The 12,353-nt window shown below is 37.8% G+C and overlaps 1 protein-coding gene across 9 annotated transcripts in view; it reads left to right on the top strand.

Moving 5' to 3' along the window:
* The window catches only part of LOC133606716 (sodium/potassium/calcium exchanger 2-like), a 118,932-nt gene that overhangs the window by 89,829 nt on the left and 16,750 nt on the right, over positions 1 to 12,353 (top strand). For all 9 annotated transcript variants that reach the window (XM_061960978.1, XM_061960977.1, XM_061960974.1 and 6 more), the window contains 2 exons: positions 8,180 to 8,278; positions 8,545 to 8,627. In XM_061960978.1, coding sequence (XP_061816962.1) covers positions 8,180 to 8,278; positions 8,545 to 8,627 — 182 coding nt within the window. The remainder of the gene's footprint in view (positions 1 to 8,179; positions 8,279 to 8,544; positions 8,628 to 12,353) is intronic.

The following is a 12,353-nucleotide window of genomic DNA, read 5'->3' as shown; positions in this document are numbered from 1 at the left end:
TGTCACGTCATACGTCACATACGTATACGTCCTCTCCCAGCAGAGAGGTAGCAGCATGGCTAACGTTAGCTGTGATGCTAGCGCAGCCGTGTGACCAACCTTCCCTCTAAGGTGCGCGCCTGCAATTGTGCACTGCCAAGTGTCCTCTGCGCACAGCAAATCTATGCCACGCACAAAATCAAATAAAAAAATAAGCGCATAACAATTTTCGACACACGGACACGACAGAGAAAACAGTTTTCGTCATCATTGTTCAAATATTGTAACGTCTGTCGAGACGCTTATCTCCATTTGATGCCACACGTCCACACCATCAAAATGCCGAGGCAAACATTTCCACATCAACATCGTATGAAAAAAATAGTGATTGACTTAGTTGTGATTTCCTTCTCTGCATGAAAGTTTAAAAGTAGCATATATGAATGCAGTATGAAGAAGAATGTTTTAATGAAGACATGCAAGCCTTGAAAGAAAATTTTGAAAATCAAGACTACATTTCCTGCAAATGGGTGCATTTCTACCCTATATTTTAACTTTAGATTTATTCTCATATCAAACTCTTTTGGCTGTCTTTTTGACACTTACATCCGGCGCCCCCCTCCACACCCTGGATTATAAATAATGTAAATAATTCAATGTGATTATCTTGTGTGATGACTGTATTATTATGATAGTATATATCTGATAGTATATATCTGTATCATGAATCAATTTAAGTGGACCCCGACTTAAACAAGTTGAAAAACTTATTGGGGTGTTACCATTTAGTGGTCAATTGTACGGAATATGTACTTCACTGTGCAACCTACTAATAAAAGTCTCAATCAATCAATCAAAACACATAGAATCATCATACTGCTGTGATTATATGCATCAAGTGTTCATTCAAGGCTAAGGCATATCGAGATATATATCGTGTATCGCAATATGGCCTTAAAATATCGCAATATTAAAAAAAGGCCATATGCCCAGCCCTAGTTTCAATGATGCCATTTCTGTTTGTCATGTATAATTATGTCTATTTTGTGTTTATCCTTGAATAAACAGGTACATTTCTTGTTACCAACCATTGTGTATTATTCAAACTCACCTAATTCAGCTGGCTAGTTGTTATCAAGAGTACTAAAACCCTTTTCAACATGATTCTGACAACAAGTCAGTAGGCTAAATAACTTTAAACTTTAATACATGCTCGGATAGGCCAGTATCGGTCAGTATCGGTATCGGTCAGTATCGGTATCGGATCGGAAGAGCAAAAACAATATCGGTACCGGATCGGAAGTGCAAAAACCTGGATCGGGACATCCCTAGTACAGAGCCCACATAAGGGCAAGGAAAAACTCAACCCAGTGGGACGTCGATGTAAATGACTATGAGAAACCTTGGAGAAACCCCCCAACCCCCTCTAGGGTAGACCGAAAGCAATGGATGTCGAGTGGGTCTGACATAATATTGTGAGAGTCCAGGTCAAAGTGATATGTAAATGTAATATCGGAATTTATCGGTATCGTTTTTTTTATTATCGGTATCAGTTATTTTTCTTAATTTGTATTATTTTTTTATTAAATCAACATAAAAAACACAAGATACACTTACAATTAGTGCACCAACCCAAAAAACCTCCCTCCCCCATTTACACTCATTCACACAAAAGGGTTGTTTCTTTCTGTCATTAATATTCTGGTTCCTACATTATATATCAATATATATCAATACAGTCTGCAAGGGATACAGTCCGTAAACACACATGATTGTGCGTGCTGCTGGTCCACTAATAGTACTAAACTTTAACAGTTAATTTGACTAATTTTCATTAATTACTAGTTTCTATGTAACTGTTTTTATATTGTTTTACTTTATTTTTTATTCAAGAAAATGTTTTTAATTTATTTATCTTATTTTATTTTATTAATTATTATTAATACCTCCTTTGTCATGTCCATGTATCAATACAATGCTAACTCAACAAACCATAAGAAACGGAGGTAAAAACAAATTAAAAGGGTTAAGTTTTCTCGTTTTTGACAGAGACATTATGGGGGAGTAAGGATGCCAAATAACGATGTGTTCGAAGCAGAAGACATAAAACGGCAGGTTTTAAGTTTCATTTGGGTCGAGGGAGAGGAGCCGCAGCCACGCTTTACTTTGTACCTTTTGCTAGTTCTAACATAATTGCTATTGTGACATCCAGTGGACACATTTAGAACAGCAGTTTCTTTCATAAAAAAAAAATGCAGCTCATTTTAATACTTGGCAAACTCATCACGCGGGCCAGATAAAACGTGTTCACGGGCCCAAACCGGCCCGCGGGCCGTAGTTTTGACATCATTGTGTTGCTATTAGCAGGATTAAGCAAAAACCGACTTGTATGAAATTTTGTACGAAGCAAATGTAATATAATGTTTGGAAATGCCAAATAAATCTCCTCATAATGCATACTTCAAACAAAACCTCCTTTATTGGTGCTTGTGCAGGTGCAGAAGCGGTATTTTCTAAGCATCTGGTTTTCTGTTCTGAGCAAAAACTCTGAAATGTGGTGCAAATCTCGATAAAAATTAAAAACACAAAAAAGAAGTACTATCTGTTTATATTCTTTTATTTTATTTCTGATTATTATTATTATTAATTCATTATTATTATCATTATTATTATTTTTTTTTATTAAAGTTATTTAACTGATTCATCTGTAAATATTATTATTATTTTGTTTTCTTGCTGTTTTCTTTTTTTGGGGGGGTGGGGTGTTGGCATCGTTGGGTTATAAACAAAAAAATATTTTGACATTTAGGGCAGACAATAGATATATGATGTATGTAAATATGATGTAATGGATAGGAATGTCTGATGCTGGATGTCAATAAAAAAATTCTGAAAAAAGAAAAAGAAAATTTAAAACCAAATCTCCATCTATCCATCCATCTCCTTCTGCTTATCCGAGGTCGGGTAGCGGGGGCAGCAGCCTAAGCAGAGAAGGCCAGACTAGCTCCTCGTCGGGAATCCCGATGTGTTCCCAGACAAAATCTCCTATGTTGCATTTGTTTAACAAACCAAACGTATTTTTTAATGCTTTTGTTAATGCTGACGAGTTAAATTTTCAACACAGATTGTTAGTGAGCAGGGTTCCGCTAAAACTACACAACCGATTTGTGTGACACTTTATACGGAGCAAAAACGTGGTAAAATTTGGTGCAATAATTAAAAAAAAAAAAACCTCATTGTGTATCCTTTACACAAAACTTCCCTTTCGTTTTTTCTGTTCTGAGCAATAACTCCTTGAAATTTAGGACCAATCTGGATTGGAAAAAAAGGCTAAATAAATCTTCTTTTTTGCTTTTTCTGAACCAAACAAACAAAGCTGAGTACCCACCAAGTAAGTATCAACTAACTGTGGTTAGTTACGAGGGGGTGTCAAACTCATTTTAGATCGGGGGCCACATGGAGAAAAATCTACTCCCAAGTGGGCCGGACTGGTAAAATCACGGCACGATAACTTAAAAATAAAGACCACTTCTGATTGTTTTCTTTGTTTAAAAATAGAACAAGCCCATTCTGAAAATGTACAAATCATAATGTTTCATTATAATACTTTCTGAATAAATTATGTGATAATGTTCATCAGTCAACTCATTGGTGTTAATTTTCAATCTATCAAGATAAAAAAATATAAAAATTAAATTACAGGATGTTATATATGTAGTTTGCTCATTTTCCTCGACTGGTGCACTAACATCATGTGGTTTTTTTTTTTTTACATATGTAGCATCATCTACAAAGATACAAATAATTGCTATTGCAACATCTAGTGGACACATTTAGAACAGCAGTTTCTTTCATTCAGAAATTTTGGCTCATTTCTATACTTAGCAAACTCATCCCGCGGGCCGGATTAAACCTATTCGCGGGCCTGACCCGTCCCACGGGCTGTACGTTTTGACACCCCTTGATCATACACACACAAAAAACCTAAACAATTCCCAATTAAAATCTGTGTAAACTTATGTCATTTTCATCAAACCAGAAAGTAGCTTGATCCCTAACAACAATTATAAAAAGAGTTTTTGTCACTTTTGATGGACAAACGTTTTTTTTTTTTTTCCTTTGATGATTTAGCCACCACGACAAAGCTTTCATTTTCAAATAGAAGTCAGAATAAAAATAAGTTCAGTTCAGTTCAGTTCAGTTTCAGTTTATTTCGAACATGCATACAAAACAATGTAATGCATCACACAGTTCCAGTTGTTTCATTACAGCACGTCCGAAAAGGAGTAGGAAGAAGCAGAGCTTATTTAATCCTACCCCTTTTCATACCATAACAATTTTATCCTATTTCCTTGTTCTCTGCAACAGAACAGTGAATAAATAAATAATGTACTATAGTAAACATACAAATATTAAATACATAATTAATTTTTGTCTCAAAAAAAAAAAGGGAAAAAAAAAAAAGTTTCAAGATGTTCATCATAATTCTTGTTCTGTGTACTTTGTGAACACTTGTAGTTTGAACAGTCTCTTAAACTGAATCAAATCGGTGCTTTGTTTGATTTCTTTGGTTCCATAATTTAATTCCACATACTGATATACTAAAAGTTTTAAGTGTTGTACGCGCATACAGATGTTTTAAATTAGATTTCCCTCTAAGGTTATATTTCTCCTCTTTTGTTGAGAAGAATTGTTGTACATTCTTGGGTAACAGGTTATAGTTTGCTTTGTACATCATTTTAGCTGTTTGCAAATGCACCAAATCGTTGAATTTCAAATTTTGTGATTGAATAAATAATGGGTTTGTATGTTCTCTATATCCAACATTATGTATTATTCTAATTGATCTTTTTTGTAACACAGTTAGAGTTGCTCGTGCAAAATAGTCCAAAAGTTCGAAATCAGAGCTGTTTTTGTGTCCGTCCTCACAGGTGACGTCACAAAAATAAATCATTGCTATTCTTGTTTTTTTTCAGTCCGCCAAATAGTCTTTTTTTTTTTATTCCAAGGCAATGTATTTCGGAGATAAACTGTCCCTGGGTAATCCAGAAGCCGCCAGAGCCTCTCTTTCATACTGTGAATTAAAGTCAGCCTGACCCTGATTTGTTCCCTCTTCAGCCTATAAAAGTTACGTGAAAGGCAAACGAGAAAACCTTCAATGGCTTCACGGTGGCATGTGGAGGAAGGGACGTCATTATCCGGATTCGGCCTGTTCGTCATCAAAGGCTTTTTTAGGTATGATAGTAAGCAGCCCTGTGCAAACCGCTTCCAGCAGTGAGATGCTCCCTGAAAGGACACAGTCTTAGCTCAGCAGGATGCTTCTCTGGAACACTTTTGTGTTATTTGATTATCTCGCGTGTGTTGGAGCTAAATTGACAAGTGTCTGCCAAACGCTGAGCCATAAATGCTTAAAATATAAGATACAAGATTCAATGAATGTGTAAAATGACTCGAGATGATTATGTTCAGGTCACACCTACAGTCTGTCACATTTGGCTTATGTTATTGCTCTGATCCATGCTCAAGATCTGCTCACTTCCTTTACCGCATTTTCCGGACTATAAGGCGCACTTAAAATATATTTTTTTTCTCAAAACTCGACAGTGCGCCTTATAACCCGGTGCGCCTAATGCAAGGAATACGTTTGGTTGAGCTTACCCACCTCAAAGCTATTTTATTTGGTACATGGTGTAATGATAAGTGTGACCAGTAGATGGCAGTCAAACATAAGAGATAAGTGTGGGCTGCACTATGATGGCAATATGTCTCAAGTAAACAACACCAACATTTTAAATGTTCCATTGAAAATATAGAACATAACACACGGCGCTCAAAAATCTATCAAAATGTTTTAGTACGACTTTGGTAAGCTATGAAGCCACACCGCTGAAAGGATTGTCGGCGCATTAAACCTACTCGTATTATTATGGTGTGTGTATAAGGTAAGACATATTATCTGCCGTTTTGTTTCTTATTATTATGCAAAAGCAACTTTTCTTACCTTCTGATACCTGCTGATCTGCATTTGGGATCTACGTAAATCCTGAAAAATTACGCGCGTCCACCGTAGTCGATAAGCTTGTTCTTTTTCTCTATCTTCTTGTTATGTGACATTCATCCTCCGCTGTTGCCATTTCTAATATAAAGCAGCGTAAAGTTCTTACTTATATCTGTCAGTAAACTCGCCATGAAAGCGCTAAAACATACCGGTGTAGTGAGTTTACATTATTCACCCAAGGAACTTTATTTTACCATGAATTGATTTACGTTGAAAAACTTATTTGGGTGTTACCATTTAGTGGTCAATCGTACGGAATATGTACTGTACTGTGCAATCTACTAATAAAAGCTTCAATCAATCTTAAAATACAATTTACCCAAGACAAAGGGCTGACTAAAAATAGATATGCCGTTGCAGAGTGCAATCATCAAGTGCAAACAAATGACAAAAAAAAAAAGACTGGAGGAAAAAGCACATCCTACTAGGAACTCAGTGCTGCTCGCAGTATTCATAGAACACGTGGCTTTGACCAAATAAACCTTATTGCATCCGTTATTTCGCCGTCTTTGGAGAAGTTGATGAATTCGGGGTCGCTTGGTGTAAGGTTGCTTTTGCAGTTGTCTGGACTTCGGGCAGCCCTGCTTGTGTGGCTCTTTGTTGGGGCTTGGCGTGTTGCGGCTCTGTGAGCGACCATGACTCTATAGGTCATGAGTTCAAACCCCGGCCGAGTCATACCGAAGACTATAAAAATGGGACTTATTACCTTCCTGCTTGGCACTCAGAATCAAGGGTTGGAATTGGGGGTTAAATCACCAAAATGATTCCTGAGCGCGGCCACCGCTGCTGCTCACTACTCCCCTCACCTCCCAGGGGATGGAACAAGGGGATGGGTCAAATGCAGAGGGTAATTTCACCACACCTCGAGTGTGTGTGACTATCAGTGGTACTTTAACTTTAATTTGGATTGTTAGCTGCGGCTGGCTTCCACGTCACACTGCCCAATGAAGCCCTAATCTCTCGTTAGCCGCCGGATGTTGGCGGACTGCTGGTTGTGAAAGTGTTTAAATGTTGATATCGCCGATCATCACCTTAATTTAATGGCGGCGGCAAAAATCGTGATCAAAATTGGATTAATTGTGCAGCGCTACTAGAAACTGTCTTGTCTTAGAGACTTAGACTTAGACTTCCTCTTATCGTCATTCAAATTTGAACTTTACAGTACAGATAAGAACAAAATTTTGTTGCATCAGCTCGTTGAAGTGCAGGACAAAAGAGCAATAAAGTGCAGATATAAATAAATAGATTACTGTACAGATAAATATATTGCACTTTTGCATATGCATCCACGTTTACGGGTGTTTGTTATATTGTCTTTATATTCCAGCGAGTTAATCCGTTTGGGGTGGAATTGAGGGGATTATTATTATGATACTTTCAAGAGTCTGTTACAGAACCTGGAGGCTCTGCTACTGAGGCTGCGGAACCTCTTTCTAGAGTCCAGCAGTGAAAACAGTCCTTGGTGGGGGTGGGAGGAGTCTCTGTAGATTTTCTGAGGCCTGGTCAGGCAGTGGCTTTTTGCGGTTTCCTGGATTCTTGTTAGAGTGGACACATACAGTAGGTCTAGTCGTGTCCTTCAACGTTGCCTTTCATGTTCCACAAACCTCCGACATCACGTCTTAGCTTTCTGACTTACTAAAAAAACAAAAAAAAACAAAGACGTTGCCAGGTCATATTAGTGTATGATGACATCATTTGCTCAGTGGCCTTGTGGTTGGAGTGTCCGCCCTGAGTTCGGTAGGTCGTGAGTTCAAACCCCGGCCGAGTCATACCAAAGACGATAAAAATGGGACCCATTACCTCCTTTCTTGGCACTCAGCATCAAGGGTTGGAATTGGGGGTTAAATCACCAAAAATGTTTCCCGGGCGCGGCCACCGCTGCTGCTCACTGCTCCCCTCACCTCCCAGGGGGTGAACAAGGGGATGGGTCAAATGCAGAGGACACATTTCACCACACCTAGTGTGTGTGTGTGTGTGTGGCAATCATTGGTACTTTAACTTTTTTCACTTAACCTAAATTTGTCACATATCAACTGTTAGCAGTTTTCTGTGTTTGTCCCTTCCGGGACACTCCAGTGGCGTCCGCATCCACGGGACGCCGGGTCCTAACCGCAGCGGGCTGTTTTTTGTGCTGTTTTGCAGGGAAATTCCGTGAGAAAGCGTCCATTCTTCACAAGATCGCTAAAAAGAAATGCCAAGTGGAGGACAGCGAGAAGGCCAATGGCGTGGCGAGCCGTGCAGGTAAGGAGATGAAGGGCGGCCTGGCTTTACTTACATCAGTCATCATGTATGCACGCGTGTCACTTGAAAGGTAAGGAGGAGAGCCACAAGGAGGTGATTTCACGGCCACGTTGTGTGCTCAAGGCGGCGCAATCAAAGCCAGTTATTATGTTAACAGCGCCGCATTAACATGTTAGTCACTTCTTTTGTCTGCTTGTCTTCAAAAGAAGATTTTTTTCCCCTAATTCTGATGCACTAATTGGGTCATTTTTTCCATCTGTGCACAGACAAAAACCTGCCAAACAGCTCCAGCGTGCAGGTGGAGGTGACCCCGCCCATGAACGGCACGGCGGGCCAAGAGGGTGAAACAGTAAGAAAAGACTTGATAGGATAGAGAGACAGGGGAGGAAATGGCCTTTTGCTCCCATGCTGACTTATGTAATGACACTGATGCGTCATCCTCTTTTTGTGCCAAAAAGTATATTTAGAAAAAAAGTGAGCTACGATAGGGTCGTGTAACCTCTCATCAAGGGCAGAAAGAAGCAGTGCACCTGCATATCCAGAAGATGGTGCTGTTGCAAAATAGTTCACTTAGACTTAGACTTAGATTAGACAAACTTTATTGATCCACAAGGGAAATTGTTCCACACAGTAGCTCAGTTACAAAGGATGGAAAGGATAATGCAGGTATAAAGTAGACAAAAATGTACCATAGTATGCAGGTATAAAGTAGACAAAAATGTACCATAGTATGCAGGTATAAAGTAGACAAAAATGTACCATAGTATGCAGGTATAAAGTAGACCAAAACATTACATAGTATGCAGGTATAAAGTAGACTAAAAATTTACATAGTATGCAGGTATAAAGTAGACTAAAAATGTACCATAGTATGCAGGTATAAAGTAGACTAAAAATGTACATAGTATGCAGGTATAAAGAAGACTAAAACATTACATAGTATGCAGGTATAAAGTAGACTAAAAATGTACCATAGTATGCAGGTATAAAGTAGACTAAAACATTACATAGTATGCAGGTATAAAGTAGACTCAAAATGTACCATAGTATGCAGGTATAAAGTAGACTAAAAATGTACCATGGTATGCAGCAGAGGTGTGGACTCGAGTCACATGACTTGGACTCGAGTCAGACTCGAGTCATGAATTTGATGACTTTAGACTCGACTTGACAAAATGTAAAAAGACTTGCAACTCGACTTAGACTTTAACATCAATGACTTGTGACTTCACTTGGACTTGAGCCTTTTGAATTGACATGACTTGACATGACTTGCTACTTTCCCCAAAACCCAAAGATGAAAAAGTTATTCGGGAGCGCTCCGTATTTTTCATTGTGTACTTGTCTATCAGCGTTGCGTGTGTCAGCTGGTGTGGTCTCAGTACAACAGCCAATCAAATTAGATCTACTTTGTTTTCATCACACAGCATTCATCCAATCAAATTGCAGGACAACCAACGAAGAAGACATGTCCAAACCACACGCCAGTGAACAAAAAATGATACCTAAAATTTTGTTTGGGTATAAAAATTACGAGGTGGTCAACACAAAACGGTTTGCAGTATGCAACACATGTGGTTCGAAAATTACTGATGGAGAGGCAACAACTTCCAACTTCGCCCGGCATTTGAAGTTGCACAAAGAACGGTAAGTTTTGAATGTAAGATAACGTTTATTGGCTAAGTAACGTGACTTTTATTTGCTGTGTAGTTAAATCAGTGAGGCTGTAAACTCACTGCTAACGTTATAACGTTATTGCAAACACGGGAATCTGTTGCAGTTCACTACCTTATTCATACTTTTTGTTCAGTGATTTTTTTTAAGCAGGGTTACGTTAGTCAATATATCACACGTAACGTTAGACGGCGGTCAGCAGCACCGCGTATTTTAGCCACCTAAAAAAAGACAAAAATAGTAAAATAAAGGTCAGTTAAAATGTATACTATATTATGAATATGTGTACCGTTTTAGCTAGCTTTCTGACATACTGTTGGTTGTTTACCTCAGTGGTCCCCAACCACTGGGCCGCGGCCCGGTACTGGTCCGTAGATCGATTGGTATCGGGCCGCACAAGAATTTTTTTTTTTTCTCTTTTTTTAATTAAATCAACATAAAAAACACAAGATACACTTACAAGTAGTGCACCAACCCAAAACAACTCTCTCCCCCCTTTTGTTCTGGGCATTGAACATGAAGACTCTTCCTTCACTGTTCCGAGTGGCCATGAGAGTCTTGGCAGTGCCTGCCTCCAGTGCTCCAGTGGAGCGAGTTTTCAGCCATGGTGGCATCATACTACGCCCCCATCGTGCACAAATGACTGACAGACTCTTGGCTAATTTGGTCTTTTGCAAATGCAATGCAGCATAGGGCCCTGACATATAAAAAGTACAACTTTTTTGTTATGTTCACATATATGTCATGTTTTTTCAATGTTAACACTTTTGTACAAATAAGTACATTTGCACTTTATTTTTCAATGTGTTTGTTCTGTAAAGGAATGAGTTAATGTTTAAAATGACTGGTTAATAGTGCTATTATAAAGTGCAATGTCAGCACAATTTTCTTTCCTGCAATTTAAAATGCACTTGTTTTAATAAATAAATACAGCGTTTGAAAAGCATACACAATCTGTGTTAATATATTAGTCTGTGGTTAAAAGGACTTGAAAGGACTCGAAACTCAAAATGCAGGACTTAGGACTTGACTTGAGACTTTCCAGTCTTGACTTTGGACTTGATTCGGGGCTTGCCTGTCTTGACTCGCGACTTGACTCGGACTTGAGGGCAAAGACTTGAGACTTACTTGTGACTTGCAAAACAATGACTTGGTCCCACCTCTGGTATGCAGGTATAAAGTAGACTAAAAATGTACATAGTATGCAGGTATAAAGTAGACTAAAAATGTACATAGTATGCAGGTATAAAGTAGACTAAAAATGTACATAGTATGCAGGTATAAAGTAGACTAAAAATGTACCATAGTATGCAGGTATAAAGTAGACTAAAAATGTACATAGTATGCAGGTATAAAGAAGACTAAAAATGTACATAGTATGCAGGTATAAAGTAGACTAAAACATTACATAGTATGCAGGTATAAAGTAGACTAAAAATGTACCATAGTATGCAGGTATAAAGTACACTAAAATGTACATAGTATGCAGGCATAAAGTAGACTCAAAATGTACCATAGTATGCAGGTATAAAGTACACTAAAATGTACATAGTATGCAGGTATAAAGTAGACTAAAAATGCACATAGTATGCAGGTATAAAGTAGACTAAAAATGTACCATAGTATACAGGTATAAAGTACACTAAAAATGTACCATAGTATGCAGGTATAAAGTAGACTAAAATGTACATAGTATGCAGGTATAAAGTAGACTAAAAATGTACCATAGTATGCAGGTATAAAGTAGACTAAAAATGTACATAGTATGCAGGTATAAAGAAGATTAAAATGTACCATAGTATACAGGTATAAAGTAGATTAAAAATGTACATAGTATGCAGGTATAAAGAAGATTAAAAATGTACCATAGTATGCAGGTATAAAGTAGACTAAAAATGTACCATTGTATGCAGGGATCAAGTAGACTAAAATGTACATAGTATGCAGGTATAAAGTAGAAACCTCGACTAAATATACGTATATATATATATATTTTTTTACAAATCTTGGAATCATTTTGGTGATAATATGGTGCATTTTTGGGTGAATTTTGACTATCGTTTACAATCATTATGAGAGACAAGAAGACTTTTTTTTTTTTTTTCTATGTAAAAATCAGCTTGTTCTTGGTGGCTAGCAATGCAGCTAATGGGAGCAATCAATTATACCTCTAAATCACTTTAAAAATGTGTTCAAAAACCGTCAACAGTACTTCATTTATGTTCTGTAACCTGTATAATAACCAAGCTGTAGCGACATTGTTATTGTAAGAGCGAACACTGAGGAACTATTTCTAATGTCTTTACACATCGGCGTGCTTCGGTATTAGCCATACAAGCTAACCACAGAAAGAGATAAGCTAGCTTCTACGACAACACGAAACACATTTTAGTTTGTAATG

This window comes from Nerophis lumbriciformis, linkage group LG05 (assembly GCF_033978685.3).
Source record: "Nerophis lumbriciformis linkage group LG05, RoL_Nlum_v2.1, whole genome shotgun sequence".
Taxonomy (NCBI): Eukaryota; Metazoa; Chordata; class Actinopteri; order Syngnathiformes; family Syngnathidae; genus Nerophis; species Nerophis lumbriciformis.
Note: the sequence above shows the minus strand (reverse complement) of the source record. Positions and strands in the feature narration are given on the sequence as shown.